General features: G+C 37.7%; 1 protein-coding gene across 28 annotated transcripts in view; it reads right to left on the bottom strand.

The window, feature by feature from the left end:
* Window positions 1-12262, bottom strand: part of DLG2 (discs large MAGUK scaffold protein 2) — a 1001253-nt gene that overhangs the window by 280124 nt on the left and 708867 nt on the right. For all 28 annotated transcript variants that reach the window (XM_039562448.1, XM_039562454.1, XM_039562457.1 and 25 more), the window contains one exon: window positions 3792-3928. In XM_039562448.1, the coding sequence (XP_039418382.1) occupies window positions 3792-3928 (137 nt within the window). The remainder of the gene's footprint in view (window positions 1-3791; window positions 3929-12262) is intronic.

The raw sequence follows: 12262 nt of genomic DNA, 5'->3' as shown, positions 1-12262 counted from the left end.
GATAACTAACTCTTCCAAAGTAAGATGGTGGTATGAGATTAAAAAAAAGTAATTATCATCTGAGTTGTAATAACTGAAACAATTTTTCAGCTTTTCCTGATCATCAATAGCAGTGACCTTGAGGAGGTGAGAAGTGCATCATGTTTGGGGGTGACACTTCATTTCCCTGTGAGATACTCGAAGGCAGGACTGCCACAGACTGTGAGAAGGGCCTGAAGAAGACTTTATGTTCAGCAGGAGGAAACAGTAAGTCCTGCCCTGGCCCAGGCTAACCCCCATCAATAGCACAGGCTGGGCACTGACAGCCTGGCACCATCTCTATGGAAAAGTGCTTGGGGCTCCTGACGGATGGCAAGCTGGGCATGAGCCAGCTGTGTGTCCTGGCAGCAAAGAGGTCAACAGCACCCTGGGCTGGAGAAGCAGGAGCAGAGGTTGGAGAACCAGCAAAGGATTATTCCCCAATAGCCCACACTCATCAGCCTGTACCTGGAAACTGTTCAGGTTTGGTTCCCGCACTGTAGGAAAAATAACAAAAGGAGGCAAGTTGAGAGGTGTACTACTGGGATGGTTGGGGATCTGGTGAGCACAATATGAGGGATCTCGGCGTTCTCAGCCTGGAGAAGAGGTTCCTCTGAAGACAACTAATAACAGACCCCCAGTGCTTATAGGAAGATCATCAAGGCAGAGCTAAGATTTTCAGAGCCACATGTAGTAACAGGATGAGTGACAGCAGGCTGATGTTGAAACAAGAGAGGGTCAAACAGGTTATCAGGAAAAGTATTTTGCTCAGGAGGACAGCTGAGCTGTGGAACAGGTTTCCTAGAAAGCCTCTGCAAACTCCATCCTTGGAGATTTTTGAGATTCAATTGGATAAATCCCCAAGCAACCCTGTCTGGCCCTATAGCTGACTCTGAATTACCATGTTGGTCTGTGATGCTCTCTGTATATGATTTACTTTTCCTCCTTTCCAGAGGAGAGAGAAGTGACCTCTCTGAGACACCCACTGCAGTGGGATTCTCACCACTGGCATTACCACCAGCAGAACAAGACATTACCACAGGCATTACCACCAGAACACAGTGAGGGAGTATTTTTCTCCTAGCTGTTAAGTCTTCAGAGAAGAGCTCTGGTCTTCTCCTTTCATATATACCTAGAAAAAACACTCAGTTTTTGGGTTAAACATGCTTTCACCAGTAATTTTCCAAACAGGTACCTCGGGCTTATTATACAATGGAGCGTTTTCCTGTGCAAGTGCTCAGGAGTCCTAAGTGCAGGCTTAGTGCCACAGAAGCATAACTGCCTAACATGTCCTGGTACAGATTTCACAATAATCACAATGTATTATTTACATAATACATCTTCTGAAATGCTTACCACACTATGGCCAATCTTCATTTAATAACAGTAGGGTTATCAAGCTGCAAAATGCTCAGGTGGCCCCTTCTTGTTTTACATTTCAATAATTTCAATATTAGTTTTGATTTTGAATCTACACTTTTATTACATCTTAAATTTAAATTAATTTGATTTGCACATTCTTCGGGACCTGAAAGCGTTTCACACAAAATTATCAAAACGCAGATACAAAAATTAAACAAGCTACCCAGCAGCTGCTGAGAATTCCAGAAGGATGCCAAATTCTCTTAAAGTCTATAGAGAAATGATGGAAAAAACCAAAGATCAAGAAAGGATGCACTACTGAGAAGGAAAAAATGAAAAAGAGGAACTGTTCAAATGTATAATCAATAAGAAATCAGTGAAGCAGGACTGTATAGATGACAAGGGTAATATTGTGTTGAAACACTGCCAAAAGAAAGCAATTAATTCTTTCACTCACTATTCATAAAGGAACATGAAGTTAGTGCCATGAAATGACAGATAATTCACAAATTAGGACAGAAAAATACTGAAGGTACAGAAGTTAAAAACAAATCAGCGTGTCTTGTTGGAGAGAATCAGGAAACATGGCTGCAATCTGCATGAATTTTAGAAAAAGATTTTGATCTTGTGCACATATCTCCAAATATGCAATGATTAAGGTATACAAAGAGTAAGCTGACTAGTATTTTCTTATGCAACAGTGAAAAGCTTGGTCTGGAAGTGCATAACTAGAGGTGAGCAATACTTTGAATGATTTTTTTTTTTGCTCATTTTACATGCCGTGATAAAAGGACACAACACTAAGTAAAGAAACAGTACAGACTGAAAGGAAAGAACAAAGACATCAAACACAATGCAAATGACCTCTGCCCATTTTCAGAAGCATAAACTTGTCACGATGAAGAAACATCTATACCTGACTGCAGTGAATCACAGATTTAGGGCTGAGATGCTTAATAGACTAATCCTGTAAAAATCTGAAAAGAATTAACTTATTCACAGTGGTATATAAAATACTATATTTCTATTCAAATTCATTCTGATGAAGTTACACTGGGGAGGGTGAATGTGGGGGGTTTGTATCTATTCGGTTTTCTTTTATATATATATATATATATATTTACTATCTCATGTGAATTGGAAGGAATTAAGAGTAAAGTAACAAAAAATTGTGGATGACACAAAAACTGCAAGGAATTCTCATTAGGGTAAAAACCAACAGGCAATGGCTGAACAGAAGCAGATTTGCAACAAGTTGCAAATAACTGAAGTGCATATTAGGCAAATAAAAATATACATTTCTACACCAAAAAAAAGCCAAAACTAAATTCTCCAACATTGACTTGAATTTTACTATGCTGAGATTCTGCAAATAAAAAATGTCAAAGAAATTTTGAGTTCTAGTTTCATTTTGATTTGATTTTGCTAACACCAGTTGATTCTTAAGCTGTTTTATCTATACACTTGGGTTAAAGAAGACAAGGAGTCATCAACCCAGCAACCAAGTGCCTTTCCAGTACTGTTTAGTACTCTGTATAAATTATTGGTCATCATCCTATGTGACTGGAACACAGGGTCCCTAGCCAATAAAGAAAACCTCAAATAGGCACAGCTTTGCAGGCAGCAATTTTTTACTGCTTAAATAACACATCACAAAACAAGGCTACTGCTGTATAAGGTTTTTTTCATTTCTCTTATTAAAAGAATATTTCTCTATCTGCTGAAATCTATGCAAATGCATTGACATGAATACAATTTGACGTAGATGAACTTGTGCTGATTCACCAGGGCCAGGATTTCCCCCTCAATGTTGAATTAAACAAACTGTGAGTGGGAAAGCATTATCTATGAGAAACAATGAATGAGCACAGCACATAGCAGAAAAAATTTCCTGAACTGAGTTCCATCAGAAGAATACACTTCCTCGAGGGAAAATTTCCGAAATATTTTGGGGTTTTTTAACATCTACATGGAACATGTAGATAAAGCATTCCTACAGGTACTGAAATGTACTGCTACATGTGAGTCAGTTACGGGCACATTTTGACAGCTTTCAATTTGCTTACAACAGTAGAATCAGTACTACCTGAAAAAACAATTTGTTTAAAGTCTTCTAAGATTTATGGTGCATTTTGCCTTGTCACTTATGTGCATAATACATTTATTCTCTTCTCTGTAAAAGGCTTGTCAAAGAAATATAATACACTGCCTTCATAAAATGATAGTTTTCCAGAGGAATGCTTTGTTAACTTTAGTCTCAGAAATATATGACAAAAATGGAAAAATTAAGATGATGGAAATATAATTATTATAGCAGTTGTATTGGTTAACTCCAGAAAGATGTATGGTGAATGAAAGTCCTTATATGAACTTTCAGCTAAATAAATGTGATTTAAATTTGTCATACTCACCATAAGAAGTCTATCTCCAACCTGCAATCTCCCATCTTTTTGTGCAGCTCCCCCATCAATAATCTTGGTGACATAAATGCTGTTGTCTCCAGGGATGTGTTGGTTTCCCACTCCTCCTGCAATACTGAATCCCAGACCTGGAAAAGATATTGTAAACAAAACATTAGCGATACAACATTTAACATTAAAGAGAAGTGGAAGAGTAGCATATACACTGTAAACTTTGAGTATTTCTTTGAAAAATACAAACAGCATACTCTTTCACTTTCCCTGAAAGGTCAGGGACAAAACTAGAGTAAGGAAATTCTATGTCACTCACAATGGAAGGTAGAGACAAAAATAATTGCATCACAGTGATGATTCTATGCACCCTCCTCACTGGGGTCCAGTGCAGCCTACGTCAAGAGGTTATGGCCCAGCTTGCCATGGCCAGCAATAAAACTCTGAAACTTGGAATTTATTTTGTTAAATATTGGTATAAAATACATCACCATCTGTCAGAACAAAATGAAAGATGCTCTGATTGTCCACACAATTTGAAAAATACTTGGAAAGGTCTAGCACAGGTTTTGCAAATTTATGTAGTACCACAGTAAAGGGTCATTGAAAATAAAAGAGAAAAGGTGCAGATGTTTGATTTTAAGTGTGGGTTTTTTTCTAGGACACAAATCTTTGGCTATGGATACATAAAGTAAGAAAGCAATAGTCCTTTGTACATATGTAATTTCTATTCAGTGATCTGTGAAATTCCTAGATAAACACTCAAAATCCCAAACTTTGGAACAATGTCAATAATACATGCTGACATGATTCAAGAAAAGGAAGGTAAAATAAACAGATGTTGGGGGAAGAAAAAAAGACAGTTCTCCCCTTTTCCCGTATTTCTTATCCTCTGACACATTGCACATATAGAGAAATCACTGCTTTAATTTTTTGGAACATTTTTATCTCTCAATCAAAGAAAAGACAGAAATCACTGTGCTTGATTTCCCATAAAAATTAACTTCATACAGCTAACTTTTCAGAGATTGTATAGCTAATGGGAACTTCCAGCTGAACAGAGAAGCTGTTATTGACAATAACCTGCTTAGATTATTGCTTCAGCTAGGGATTTCTCTTTTAGCTGTACAGAAAAACAGTTATATCTATTTAGAGAGTAATCACTGGTTTTATCTATGAAATCTATGCTGTTCACTCATTCCTAAAAGAAACATGTTGGTAGTAGCTGTAGCCTGAGCAGTAAAATGCAGTAGTAAAAAGTGAGTTGCCTGAAATCTGGCATTTCATCACAAACTCAAAAGGGAGACTGCTTGGACAATAAAAATTAAGGGACAGTATATTTAATACACAAAACATTTTTTTAGCAGCTGTATGAGTACAGGGATAGGGGGATTTTGAGTGAATTAAATATTTTAAATTTTTTTTCCCCACATTATTTTCATCTGATCGTTATTTTAGCTTCAAAAAGATGTGAGGTCAGATACCATAATGGACTACTTAATGGATAGTGCCAAAGCAGTAAATTACAAAAAGAAACCTTTGAATTTATATCTCAGATTGAAACACTACTTAATTAATTGACTATTAACAGTACACATGAAGTTAATTCAGAAGTATGGGGTAATTAAAATAAAGCTTTATTGAATTTCCAGCTAAAGCTGGCAATCACTGTTACTGTTTATGTGCTACTGTCACTACAAGAATTAAAAGATTACAATTTTTCAGCATGGAAGAATTTTTTCTGGGGACTACTAAGAAAGAAGAGAAAAGATATTCTAGTAAAACATCAAGAACGGAAATTTTATTTAAAACACTAGTTGTGGACAAGGAACAATGACTGAATAATATTTCTTGGTGACATAATTATAATGAATTTGATCCAAACTCCATCTGTATAGGCTTCTACCAGTAAAGATCTGAGAGTATTCCAGAATGATGGTGGGAGCAAATGAGTAGGCTAGACCTCAGCCAGAGGGCTTTCTTCAGCTCCACTGCTCACCTAGGGCATGACCTCGGGAAGATTAGGTGTGCTTTGATCCCCTTCTCTTCCCTTTACTGACACTGCACACGTGTAAAGGGCAAGGTCATTTCTGGACACACAACTGGCCTGTACTTTGCACAAAGAGGGTCCTAATTCAGCCTGGTCCTGCTGCAATACAAGCAAGTAGCAGCCAAGATAATCACTTGCATTTTCTGCAGTGCTGAGTGGGGTGCTTGGCTTGCTGTTTGCATGGCTGTAGCACAACAAACATACAAAAACATAGAACAAAAGAGCACTAACACAGGCTACTCCCATTTCATGATGCTCACCTACCATGAAAGGAATAACTTTTTCTACTACAGTCTACATAAAATTTAGATGTGATACACTGAGTGGGCCTACACTGTGTTTATAAGCAGGGTCTGACTTTGGGCATCCAAAAAACCAGCAGTGATTATAGAAAGGTTTAAAAGAGCAGAACAAGATGAGGTAACACTGTGGGGAGCAAAGGGAGAGTGGGTTGGAGAAAAAACTGAGGAAGAGAAAAATTTTCCATGTCCGTCAATAATGATTTAATTTCATTGCTTAATCTTACTTGCCCTCTTTAAAAGATTTGTTCTTGAAAAGAACAGGGAATGGAACAATGGCCCATTTAATTTTATTTAAATGACTTCTGCTAATTGCTAGGGCACACGGCAAGTATACGACACAAAAACTTTTGGGTAGTATTCATACGGCCAAATGACATCAGAAAACTATGCTTATCATTTATACTACCTGAATGATAAATGAAAATTCATTAAGAGCTTTTAAAGCATGATTCATCTCATCTCAGCAAGACAACTGAAAGAGATGAGGTGAATCACACTTTTGGTTTCTGAAGGCTGGGGTCTGGATGTGGGAAGAGATGAGTGGGAAGATCTGTGCTATGAAAGTTCACAATTTGAGTTCATTTAGACTGAGGGTTTCTGTTTTAAGACTTCAGAAAGGTTTGCTCAACGCTGGTATGCATCCCTGGTCACTCACTACATCAGATTAGAGTTATATCAGATTCTTACTCTGTTTTAAAAGCAGAGAATCATTCAAACAATTGGGAACAAATCAACAAGGTATGTTTTTAAATGGTATTTTGCACTGTTCCATTGAATTAACCCCCAGCCCCCCACCCCCCCAAAACCAAAACAGCATATCTGATAGCAGAACCTTTTTCATGTTGACTCTTTTGGTTAGGAAAACATTTCTATCAGAACACAGAAGATCAGGACTTGATCACTTCCTCTTTGGCTGATGTGCAATCTTCTTCATAGAAACAGCTGAGCTTGGACAGAGTGCTCAAATTCCTCACAAGAGGAATTAGACGGAGGATAAATTCAGAATGGAGTTGAGGAAGAAATGTTTTAGGATGATGGTAGTGAGGCACTGGCACAGGCTGCCCTGAAAAGTTGTGGATGCCCCATCCCTGGAATTGTTCAAGGCCAGGTTGAACAGGGCGTTGAACGACCTGGTCTAGTGAACGATGGGGTTGGACCTTAAAGATACCTTCTAATCCAAACTAGTCCATGTTCCTATGGTTCAGTGAAGAAGAGACTACTTCAAGAGGGAAAAAGAGAGAAAGCTGGACTTAATACTGGTGCACAATCACTGAAGAGGGTAGGCCCATATAAGATTGACTCAATGTGTAAACTAGGAAAGTTGAGTCAAACCTCATTTCCTTCCACTTCCTCTGATCACTGATCCTGTGAATGTGTAATAATCCAATGAAACAGGACATTACTCAAATCAGAAAGAGGAAAAGGGACGGACAAAAGCTATTCCATCAAAACTGGAAACTACAGAAAAAAATGGTGCTATTAATAAGTCAAATATATTCAGTCATATCTTTTCCTGGGATTATTAGTAAAAAAAACCCCATTAAAATATTTGAAAGATTAACAAAGCAAAAAAAAAAAAAAAAAAGAGTTGCAGCCAAAGAAAAATTCTAAGGCTTCCCAAGTCTCAATCAATTTCAGAAAAAAAAAAAACCAAACTGTGACTAACATCTATTTTGCATCATTTTTTGTACCAGATACATGTTTTACATACCTCTCTATTTTAAAAACATAACATGTTCCAACTGCTTTTCTGGTAAAAGTAGGCTTGGAAGCTCCCTGTATAATTAGTCCGGCAAAGTTGCCTCTATGTGATAATAATAAAATCTCTGTTTAAGACACAGTGGGTGAATTACGCTGCGGGCATACTGCTTTGCAGTAACCAGGGAGGGAGCCTAAAAGATCAACTGCAGCTATGTAATGTCAGCTTTCTAATGAGAAGTGAAGTTAAAGAAACTCAGTCAGAACCCCAAAACGGATGTTGCCTTTTGCTACTATCCTACACAGAGAAACAAGCTTATTTTAAAGCAGCAAACAGAATGAGGATTTTCGGATAGAAATCAAACATGAGTTTCACAGTTCCCAAAAAGGGGAAGCCAAAGAAAGCAGCATTTAAGTCACAACCTTAAAATATAGTTAAGAAGTGTTTGATTTTCAGGTAGTTAACCAAAACAGTGTGCTTTAGAGACATAAAACAGGTAATTCCTAATTCCTAGCTAAACCACAGTATACCTTACCTCATAACCAACCTGTGAGCATAGACTTAGTGAAACCACAACAGGCATAGGACTTTTAACAGAAATATTATCATAACAACAAATGAAGTGTGAATGGGAATATGAATGTAAGCACGAGAAGAAAGACCAAAGGTTAGAGAAATCATGTGTATCGACAGTACAAAGCATTCCAAGCAATAAAAATCAAAATGAGTCATTTTTGTCAAGCCTGGAAAGAATGTCCAGACTCCCTAAGACCACTGAACAGGTGTCTTGTCAGCAGAAGACCCTGTACCATGACAGTGGGATGTTGGCAGCAAAACTGCAGCATGTGACACCTGCCGTTCTCTTGCCTGTAAGCCCAACAGGGAAGCAGATCATTTCAATAAAGACGTGTGTTTCCTAAATGAAAAAAAACCAGCAAATGAGCAGCTTCTTTTGTCTAAGACTCAGAGACTGAAGAAAGGAGTATATTCAATATAAAGGACCACCAATAGCAACAGTAGATTCCTAGAGGGTATAAATAATTTCTCCAAAAATCAGTCAGTCCTTGGTTGCCAATCAAGAAAATGCCAGGAGATGTGGTAAGGGCTTGATGTCCCATGTCCTTTGTGTCACTCACAAGTGAGCCAGACCACCACAGCCCATGCATACTGGGGGATGTGGATGAAATGGAGAGTGAATGAAATATATGAAAGGAAGATGGTTAACTTACTCAGAGGTTTCATGAATAAATGTCACTACTTCTCCCTACACGGTCTCTCATTGCTTTTTGTCACATTTATTTTCTACAGGTGTGAAACAAACCGATTTGCTTCAGATCACTGTGTGAATTCAGATTTTAAGAAACTATTTCATGCAGCAAAACAGAAAATACCACCAGAAAGGCCCCATGCCACAAGTTTCCCCACTGAGGCCCTTCCCTGATGCTGCAAGCCTGGCTGCTCTGTGGCATGTGACACATCGACCATGCTCCTGCGAACAACTGGACATGGCACTGAGGAACTCAAAGTGGGGCAGCTCCTGCCTTTCCAAGGACCAGCACTTCTACAACTCAGCTACAAAAGATGCACCTTGGTTTTGTTTTATTGTTTAAACTGTCAAACCTGGAACAATGAAGTCCAATCCAGGTTTCTAATGAATCAAGTTCCACTTGCAGAGAGGAAAGGAACATGGGTAAAATAAAATGCGTTGACTGATATAATGATTGACTTGTTTTGACAGGTACCACTGTTATGTCCAGTTTATAGGAGTAAACAAACTATAAAAATGTTAATTATAAACAAAGGAATAGCAGGGAATGTCTCCCCATGCCCTTTGTTCAAGCCTCTTGTTGCCAATTTCAGCTTTCCTAGAGGACACATACAGCACATATTTACAATAACCTCACAACTGTGGACATTTAATATGCTTGTTATAACTGTGACTTATGATTATTGTTCCTTATTGACAGTAGATTCCTCTTTTATTTGGTGCATGCAAAAATAAAATACATCACAAAATAAAAACTAAAATTTGTGTCACAATAATTACACGATGTTACAAGGAGGGACAGATCTTCCTCTACAGAGCTTTCTCTTTTTTTTTTTGTCAGCCTATGAATTAGTTCTTGAGAAACTATTAATCCCAAGTATATGAAGTCACTTTCTCTCATCTCCTTCGTTTTGTAGCAGTAGAGTCAAGTATCAATTTATTTGAGTGAGTTCTTATAACAATTCTTATGCCTGATGCATGTGACAGTTTATGCCAGAAGGACTTATGTGAATAAAATTTGACTACATTCTGTTCTGTGGATGAAAAAGTCAATCTAAAGTACAGTATGATTCATAAAACTTTTACTAATATTCATAACATATTTAAAAGCTGTCTACTTTCACTGCCATTGTTAATTCTTGTTTCAGACCCTGCCCCCAGAGCACTTCAGAGGGCTCTTTTTGTAACCCACAACTGGATAATAGCCTAGACCACAAAGAAGGCCCAAGCCCCTACACATCTAACACAGCATATTGTTATCTGGTGTTTCTTTCTAATGGCCTTGGGTCAAAAACTTCAAGCATCTTCCTTACTGTTTTGACATTTTCTTTCAGAAATATCTAGTGTTTTGGGTTATTTCCCAGTTGGTGTCAGATAGAATAAAAATGATATACAGTGCCACTAGGTAAGAAGAATATTGTCCAAAAGCACCTTACACAAAGAGAAAATGGTTGTTCCCCTAACACTGTATGGCATTATATATTCATGCCTTCAGGTATTTATCCAACTGTTTTCACACATTTCCTTTGTTCTTGCCCATAGCCATTTTTATAGTTAATATTTCCATTAATCCCTACATTCCAGCTGCCAGTGCATCACCTCTCCATACTACTGAAGCACCAGGGATGCCAGATTACAGGACAGCCTCCTACTACTCGAGGATCAAACTGAGCAGCACACACAGCGCTCCCACCAAGTATGGCCAGCGTGCCCACAAGAGATGCTATGGCTGGATGCTGCTTGGCACCTGGGATTATACAGCAATCAAAGAGAATCCTTTCCTTGCAAATGATCACTGATACTTTTCTGTATGGAGAGAGATTTTGGTTGAGGCTTTAATAGAAATTAAAGAGTAAAATTTTTCATCTTTTATTTGCCTTTATCTGCATTAATTTTTAGTTCTGCAAACTCAAATTTTTAAAATAAACTTCAATAATATGGTTAGATCTAATTTTAAATATTCTTGATTTAACAAAAAGAAAAAATATCATTGACATTTAAAACATTATAGTGACACAAACTTGCTGCACAGCCCAGTGCAAGACTGTGCAGAGGTGTGTCCTTCATTCTTGATGAAAACAGAGATATTAATCTCACTGAGATTAAAATGGCTTCAAGACACTGCTGCATATGTACATTCATACTATCACAAAGAGTTCTCTGAAGGACTGAAAGCTTGGAAAAATGGCAGCCAGCTACAACTCAAGAGGAGAGACTCTGGTGGTAGCTGCTATCTGGTGATGGAGTGATGGCAGACTGATTTTCATGCCTTTGATTGAGAATATCGAAGCAGCTTTTCAGCATATGTAATTTTAAAATTTGGCTACCATGCTGCTAACTACAATTCCTTATATCTGTTCCAGAACAGCTTCCTGCTGAGATGTCCTGGAAAACCCCTGCCCACCAGCACATTCTCTGAGCTTGCTCTTCTGCTGGGGGCAGGGGAATGCAAAGCATTACCTCTTCTCTTTGGACACAAAGGGTTCATCAACATCATCTGAGACCCACAGAAGTCAGAAACACAGATGAGCCCAGAATATGGAAAAATATCATCTGGATATTTCAGGGATTTTCCTGCTAAGTTACTCAGCTGCAGCCTCAGAAGCACATATAAACAACCCTTTCCCAACTACTTTTTCATTCTTAGCGGCATCAAAATCAAACATTGTAGCCAAATTTATTAGATTACAACATGAAAGAAAGAAATCTGTTCTCAGGAGACAGAGTTACACTCCTTGGCTCAAAAAAAAATCATTTACATTTCCAGCCAGAAAGGAAATGATGGGAAATTGAGATTATGATGCAAATGTTAATAAAGCTGCAAGGCAGTGAGTGCATGTTTAAGAACAATCATGCTGTAGGTACAGTAGATAAAGCATTGGTTTACATTATCATAACAGTAAAGCTAATCTTTCTGTAATCTTTAATAAATCCTTGAAAACACATCTTGTTAAATTACCCTGCTATTAGTAGGAATTTGTAAAAAGTTCTCTAACAAGCAAATGAAAACAATCCCTTCTTTTCTATTGTTTTGCAGTTTAATGTTTTTCCTATTATGATTTTTTTGCCTGCATATATTTATACCTAAAGATACATTCTCCTTAGATGTAGTAGAAAAGAAAGGAAACAGCAAGTTAGGAGAATACACTTTGA

The sequence above is a fragment of the Corvus cornix genome, chromosome 1, assembly GCF_000738735.6.
Source record: "Corvus cornix cornix isolate S_Up_H32 chromosome 1, ASM73873v5, whole genome shotgun sequence".
Classification (NCBI taxonomy): domain Eukaryota; kingdom Metazoa; phylum Chordata; class Aves; order Passeriformes; family Corvidae; genus Corvus; species Corvus cornix.
This window is presented reverse-complemented; position numbering and strand designations above follow the sequence as displayed.